The sequence below is a fragment of the Penaeus monodon genome, chromosome 5, assembly GCF_015228065.2.
Source record: "Penaeus monodon isolate SGIC_2016 chromosome 5, NSTDA_Pmon_1, whole genome shotgun sequence".
NCBI lineage: Eukaryota > Metazoa > Arthropoda > Malacostraca > Decapoda > Penaeidae > Penaeus > Penaeus monodon.
Genome location: NC_051390.1, coordinates 52,212,141 through 52,219,851, shown reverse-complemented (window position 1 = coordinate 52,219,851; position 7,711 = coordinate 52,212,141). Strand labels below are relative to the sequence as shown.

The 7,711-nt window shown below is 43.8% G+C and overlaps 1 protein-coding gene across 1 annotated transcript; it reads left to right on the top strand.

Moving 5' to 3' along the window:
• Positions 1 to 4,901: 4,901 nt before the first annotated feature.
• On the top strand, positions 4,902 to 6,085 carry LOC119573295 (zinc finger protein 300-like). Its single transcript, XM_037920459.1, has one exon. It carries the CDS (start codon positions 4,911 to 4,913, stop codon positions 5,970 to 5,972), a length of 1,062 nt encoding a protein of 353 aa, XP_037776387.1. The 5' UTR covers positions 4,902 to 4,910; the 3' UTR covers positions 5,973 to 6,085.
• Positions 6,086 to 7,711: the final 1,626 nt, after the last annotated feature.

The window sequence follows — 7,711 nt, the reverse complement described above, 5'->3', positions numbered from 1 at the left end:
CTTCTTTCCCCTCTCTCTTTTTTTCCCTCTCGCTCTCTTCCTTCTTTTTCTCCTCCTTCCCCTCTCTTTCTCTCTCTCTTTCTCTCCTTTCTTCTCTTCTCTCTCCCTCTTCTTCTCTCTCTCTTCCTCTCTCTCTCTCTCTATCTCTCTCTCCCTCTCCTCTCTCTTCTCTCTCCCCTTCCCTCTCTCTTTCTCTCTCCTCTCCCCTCTCCCCTTTTCTTCTCTCTCTCTCTCTCTTTTCCCCTTTTCCTCTTCTCCCTCTCTCTCTCTCTTCCCCCTCCTCTATTTCTCTCTCTCTCTCTCCCCCTTCCCCCTCTCCCCTCTCTCTCTCTCTCCTCTCTCTCTTCCCCCCTCTTTTGGTCTCTCCTCCCCTCTCTTGGCCTCTTCTCTCTCTTTCTCTCCTTTTTCCCTTTTCCTCTCTCTCTCTCTCCTCTTTTCCCTCTCTCTTCTCCTCCCCTTTTCTCTCTCTCCCCTCTCTCTCTCGGTTTTCTTTCTCTCTCTCTCTCCTCTTTCCTCTCTCTTCTCTCTCCCCGGCTCTTTTCCTTTCTCTTTTCTTCTCTCTCTTTCCCCCCTCTCTCTCTCCCTCTCCCTCCTCCTCTCTCCCTCTTTCCTCTCTCTCTCTCCTCTCTCTCTCTTCTTCTCTCTCTCTCTCCTCTCTCGTCTCTCCTCTCTCTCTCTCTTTCCCTCTTTTCTCTCTCCTCTCCTCTCTTCCTCTCTCTCCTCTCTCTCTCTCTCTCTCCTCTTTTCTCTCTCTCTCCCTCTCCCCCTTTTCCTCTCTCTCTCCTCTCTTCTCTCCCCTCTCCCCCTTCTTTCTCTCTCTCTCCTCCTCTCTCTCTCCTCTCTCTTTCTCTCCCCTCTCTCTCCTCTCTCTCTCTTTTCTCTCTCCTCTCTCTCCCTCTCTCCCCTCTCTCTCTCTCTTTTCTTTTCTCTCCCCTCTCTCTCTCCCCCATCTCTCTCTCTCCCCTCTCCTCTCTCTTCCCCTCTTTCCCTCCCCCCTCCCTCCCTCCCCCTCCCCCTCCCCTTCTCTCTCTCTCCCCCCCTCCCCTCTCTCTCCTCTCTCTCTCTCCTCTCTCTCCCCCCCCCCCCCCCCCCTCCCTCTCTCTCTATTCTCTCTCTCTCCTCTCTCCCCCTCTCCCCCTTTTTCCTCTCTTCTCTCTTCTTTTCTCCCTCTCTTCCTCCCCTCTCTCTCTTTCTCTAATCTCCTCTCTCTCCTCTCTCTCTCCCCTTCCTTCTCTTTTCTCTCCCCCCCCCCTCCCCCCCCTCCCTCTCTCTCTCTTTTCTCCTCTCTCCCCTTTTCTCTTTCCCCCCCCCCCCTCTCTCTCTCTTTTCCCCCCTTTTCCCCCCTCCCCCCTCTCTCTCTTTCTTCTCTCCTCTCCTCTCTCTCTCTCTCCCCTTTTCTCTTTCTCCCCTTTTCTCTCTCTCTCCCCCTCTCTTTTCCCCCTTCTTCTTTTTTCCCCTCTCCCCTCTCTCCCCTCTCTCTCTCCTCCCCATCTCCCCTCTCCCCCTCTCTCTCTCTCTCTCTCTCGTTTTCTCTCTCCCCTTTCCTTCTCTCCCCCTCGGTTTCTTCTCTTTTTCTCTTCTCTCCCCTTTTCCTTTTCCCCTTTTTCTCTTTTTCCCCTTTTTCCTCTCTCTCTCCCCTTTTATTCCCCTCTCTCTCTCTCTCTCTCCCCTCTCTCCCCTCTTCCCTCTCTCCCCCTCTCTCTCTCTCTCTCGGGCTTCTCCCCCTCTTTTCCTCTGGTCCTCTCTCTCTCTCTGGCTCTCGCTCTCTCTCTGTGGGGCTTTTCGCCCCTCTCTCTGTGTGGTTTTTTCCCCCCTCTCTCTCTGTGGGCTCCCCGCTCTCTCTCTGTGGGGTTTTCCTCGGCCTCTTCTCTGTGGCTCTTTTCTCTCTCTCTCGGGCCCTCTCTCTCTCTCTCATTTTGTTGGCCCCTCTCTCTCTCTCTGTTGTGGTTTTCTCGCTCCCCCTTCTCTGTGTGGCTCCCCGCTCTCTTCGGGGGGCTCCCCGCTCTCTCTCTTTTGGGGCTCTCTCTCTCCCCTTTTTTGGTGGCTCCCCTCTCTCTGGGGCTCTTTCTCCCCTTCCCTGTCTCTCTCTCTCTCTCCCCTCTCTCTCTTTTTCCTTCTCTCCTCCCTCTCTCTTCTCTCTCTCTCTTCCTCTCTGGCTCTCTCTCTTTTCTGGTTTTCCCCCTCTCTTCTCTTCTCTCCCCTTTTCTCTCTCTCTCCCCGGGGCTCTCTCTCTCTCGGGGCTCTCCTCTCTCTGGCTCTCTCTCTCCCCTCGGGGCTCTCTCTCTTCCCCCTGGGGCTTTCCCCTCTCTTCTCGGTTTTTCCCCTCTTCTCTCGGGCTTTCTCTCTCTCCTCGGGTTTCCCTTTTTCTCTCTCCCCTGGTCTCTCTTTCTCCTCTCTCTCTCTCTCCCCCTCTCTCTCTCTCTTCTCTCTCCCCTTCTTCTCTCTCCTTCTCTCCCCTCTCTCTCGGGCTCTCTCTCTTTTGGCTCCCCTCTCTCTCTCTCTCTCTGGCTCTCTCTCTCTCTTGGCTCTCCCCTTCTCCCCTCGGGCTCTCTCTTTTCTCTCTCTTTTCTCCCCTGGCCCTCTCTCTCTCTTCTTTCCTCCTCTCTCTCTGCCCTTTTCTCTCTCCCCTCTCTTCTTTTTTTCTCCTCTCCTTCTCTCTCTCTCTTCCCCTTTTCTTTCTCCCTTTTTCTCTCTCCCTCTCTTTTCTCTTCTGTCTTTCTCCTCTTCTCTCTTTCTCCTCTTCTCTCTGTCTCCCCGCTCCTCTTCTGTCTCTCCTCTTCTCGGGCCCTCTCTCCCCTTCTCTCCCCTCCTCTTTTCTCTCTCTTCTCTCTCTCTCTCTCCCCCTTTTTTCTCTCTCTCTCTCTTCTTTTCCCCCTGTCGGGTCTGTCGTCCCTCTCCTCTCTCCTCTCCTCTCTCTCTCTTCTCTTCTCTCTCTTTTCTCTCTCCTTCTCTCTCCCCTCCCCCTTTTCCCCTTTTCCCCTCTCTCTCTTCTTTTCCTCCTGTTTTTAAATAATTTATGGATTGCCCATAAGCAAAATTTGGGCCCTTCCAAACCCAAAAGGGGCATTTTATTTTTTCAGTGTTTTTTTGTTTTTGTTTTTTCAACTCGTTATTATTATTATTGACAGTATGATTACCATAAAAGTTTTTTTTTTTTTTTTATAAATGCTAATAGCATTAAAAGATTAAAAAAAACTATTTTCTAAAATGTAAAGGAAAAGAGAAAAACAGGGGGAAATAAGTAAGACTAAGTAAGACTTGGTGATTTAATTTCTTGTGGAACCTTTTATGTGTAAAAACTATTAAATTTGATATGGAATCCTTTACCTTTTGGGGTTATATTAAGAATGGATAATGTAATGTTATTAGGATAATGTAATATTGTTGCTGTGATAAGTTGAAAATGCCAGGTAATACTAATTATCATCAGTTCATTTAAAGTACACTAATTGGAAGTCAGACAATTTAGATTTCTACTTTCACATATACATAAAGAGCTTATGACAGATTAGAATAAGGTTACTAATTCAGCTTAACATATAAATGTTCATGATTTTCAGTCTTTCAGCTGTACAAGTTTTAAGTCTGTTCTGGCAAAGCTGTCCACATTAAATGAAATACTTGACCATCAGGTTTTGAGAAATTGTTGGTGTACTATTGTTAACAAAAGTTCGGTGCTTGCTATCCAGTCACAGTGCGAGTTCGAAGCGCTTAAGTTTGAGTTCATAAAGCAACTGGAGGAAATGATGTGGTCACTCAATAGATGTCATATTATGCAGAATGCATGGGGGTGGTGGAACTTGTGTAGAGAAGGCAGATGATGACAGGGGATTGGGAGATAATATATGCAGTTGTAGGACCAGTACTATAGTCTTGTAGAATTATTTTTACAAATAGCTGTTACACAAATATTATCCTTACAATTCACTTTTTTTTTTCTTGCATATAATAAACCTTCCTTAGTTCCAGCATTTGGACTGCCTTTATAATCCCATTCAATAATTTTTATGTCAACAACTTTTGCTGGTATCATGTTGCCTAGTCAGCAACATCTGCATCTAGGAGTACTATAAAAATAAGTTGATTCAGTAGTATTTCTCATTCATGAATTTCTACATCACGAACCACAGAGAAGTATAGAGAAGAAATGTTGGGAAAGAAGGTGTCTGGTGTGGCAAGTTTCTTTACTAGTCTTACTAGATAATGAAATATTGCATAATGATTCTGAAAATACATATATTGAGTGCTTCAGTTATACTACAGCCAGGTTGCAAAACCAAACTTACAAACATCATGACTCAGGTCCCAAAGTAGTATGTTAGGAAAGTGAATAAATCTTGGCAGCATTATGTCATCCATTGATAACTATCCAACAATTGTTCTGTCAATTACAGACCAAATAAGCATGGGGAATTTGCAATTTAATAATCACCTCACTTCCAAACTGATAGACAGAGATATAGACAGAAAGACATAATGGAGAAAGAGAGTACTACATTCTCTCTCTCTCTCTCTCTCTCTCTCTCTCTCTCTTCCTCTCTCCTCTCTCCTCTCTCCTCTCTCCTCTCTCTCCTCTCTTCCCTTTCTCTTCCCCCTCTCTCCTCTCTCCTCTCTCCTCTCTCCTCTCTCTCTCTTTAGGTAGATAGATAGATATAGAGACACACAGACAGACTGACAGAGGCAGAGAGAGAAAAAACAGGAAAGGAAAGTAAGATGAACATCAAGTGAGCAACCATTGCACTTCCTATAGCTGCTTTATGAACTGAAATCCAGATGTTTTAAACTTCTGTGCTGGCTGGGTAGAGAAGTGAACTTTTATTTACAATAGTATATAGTATATGTATGTTTATATATGAGGCTATGCACTTTCTTTCATATACACACATGCATCTCTTTGCCTGTATATATCCATGTATATGGAGATTATATCACATCTTTGTGCTTTTAAATTTACAGGTAAGCCACCTCATGTGACTATTGAAGAGACACTCTCAAAAAAATTAAGAAACGATGTAGTTCGGCCTTTCACATTTATGTGTTGTGGAGTAATTGTGAAAACAGAAGGTGCCATTTTCTGGCATTCAGATGAGATTACGCCTGATGCTATTACTTGTGGTGGTGATATTGAGAATCGGGCAGAATTCAAATTAGGAAATGGAGAGGAAGTGGAACTGGATCAGTTTGAAGACATTATTGTAAAATGTGAGGATGACACATGTAGAGCAGATGTTGATAGTGATGAAGCTAATGGGATCAAGGTTTTGGCAGAAGAAGATCCACTTTCTTTGGGTGAAACATATGATTTGCCTACAAACAATTCAGAAAACATAATTTATACCAAAGACAGTTTCAAAAGCCAGGCAGAGTCATCACAGAACTTGAGTAATAAGGAGTTAAGAAAGAATTTACTTGGTATTCTGAGTCAGCAGGATACCTTAGTTCAGATTGATACTCTTGAACAAAGTAGCAAGGTCAGTGGATCTTCAAAACACACAAAATACCCAGATACATTTACGTGCGAGTTTTGTGGTAAAGTGTTCACAGGAAAAGAAAGAGCATATCAGTTTTATTATCATAGAAACAAAGAGCATACACATGAGATGCTTTACAAATGTGATATTTGTTCTAAGGGGTTTTGGGGTGACAGGGAGTTGCTGGCTCACATGGCAGGGCATAGAGATCCAGGTCACATCTGCCACATTTGTGGGCAAAAGTTCAATGCAAAACGGAATTTGAAGGCCCATTTGCTAATTCACCAGCCTCTGCGAGAACACACGTGCCGATTTTGTGACAAGTCCTTTAGAAGGAAAGATCACTTGCAAGTCCATGAAAGAATTCACACAGGGGTAAGACCCTATCAGTGCAAGTGGTGTGAGTCAGGCTATCCACAAAAACGTCAGCTGGTTCTGCATCAGCGAAAGTGTCCTATTCAGAGAAGGCAAAATTTGAGATATGTAAATTCTGTAACATAAAGAAAAAAATATTGTAAACACTGGAAAGAGAGAGAGTGAGAGTATGTGTGTGTGTGTGTGTGTGTGTGTGTGTGTGTGTGTGTGTGTGTGTGTGTGTGTGTGTGTGTGTGTGTGTGTGTATTGTGTTGTGTGTGTGTATGTGTGTGTGTGTGTGTGTGTGTGTGTGTGTGTGTGTGTGTGTGTGTGTGTGTGTGTGTGTGTGTGTGTGTTTGTGTGTATGTTTGAACATGAAAGTGAGTGAGTGAGTGAGGGATTGAGTGAGTAAGGGAGCGAGCAATTGAGTGATCGAGGGAGTGTGAGGGAGTGAGAGAGTGGTGAGAGTCTGTACATGTGTGTATGTGTGTGCGTGACAATCTATACATGTGTATGTGTGTGCGAGTGCATGAGAGCGCATGCATGCATGTGTGTTGTGTGTGTGTGTGTGTGTGTGTGTGTGTGTGTGTGTGTGTGTGTGTGTGTGTGTGTGTCTGTGTGTGTGCGTGTGCGTGTGTGTGAGAGTGAGTGAGTGATCAAGCATGCCTGCATGTGTGAAGTATAATACAATTGCTGGTATTTGCTGGTGTAATAATTACCCATGCTCCTGTCTGTCATCCCTAGATGGCAACAGTTTTGGCCAAAATTCATAATAAAATACTTGTCCATGGAAATATTTTCTTATCCTTAAAATTCTTTTTCTGGTGAAGTGCGGCATGAATAAGTTTTCATTTGCAGTCTTACCTATTTGTGGTACTGTAAGGACTAATTACTATTCAGTATTAGTAAGGTTTGTTACTTACATTTCTTTACCAAATAACTATTCTGAAGATATCTATAAGTGTAGTGAATGTCATTACTAAGGTACCTACAAGTTTTTTTCTTGTGAAGGTAATATTATTTTCTTTTAGCTTTTGACTTTCCATATAGGGTATGTGCGACTTGATTGCTTTATTGAAAATTTTCTGCTGCATCAACATCTAACATCATTAGCAGCATATGCAAAATATAGCAATAGGGTGAGGCTTGGGGGAAAGCCCCCCAGGCAAAGTTTTTTGGTTCAGCAAGGCAATGTTTGCAGATTTCGAGAATGGTCAGTGGTCAAAACAAACATATGTACCAGGCATCAAAGGTTCCACAGCACTAAGGTATAGTATTGTAAAAAGGGTAAATAAGAGCTATTGATTTGGATAAGTAGATAGAAGAAGGGGATGAAGAAGAGAAGGAAAAGAAAGAGGGAGAAGAAAAGACCCTGCAAAATTAGTTGAGGCGAGAGATCCAAGGCAGGGGTGATCATTGGGCCTCAGTCTCCACCTCCTAAGCCCCCTAACAGCAACAGGCAACAACGAGCAAGGAATTTGGGGTGTGTGTGAGTTACCAGTATTGGTACTTTCCTTTTTTGTCAATAGATTTCATGATTTCCATGATGTGCTCTCACTCCCTTGCCTTATTCCTTGATTAGTCATGGCATGAAATAGTTTTTTTTTTTTTTTTTTTTTTTTTTTCAGTGCTATAGATAGTTTATATTATAAACATGGACCTTCAGTTCTGTAATCCTTTTTTCACACAAAGACAATCTCAGCCCTGTACTTTGAACCTTGCCTATGGTATTTTGCCACAAGATCTATTTGACAATAAAACTGGGTCTGAGAAATTTTACTCCTTTAGATATAATTATTTTTAATACATATTTTCCTGTTACAGCAGGAGGAAATTAATGAAAATATTATGTTAAAATTAAGATACAGGTCAATAAAATTTTTAAA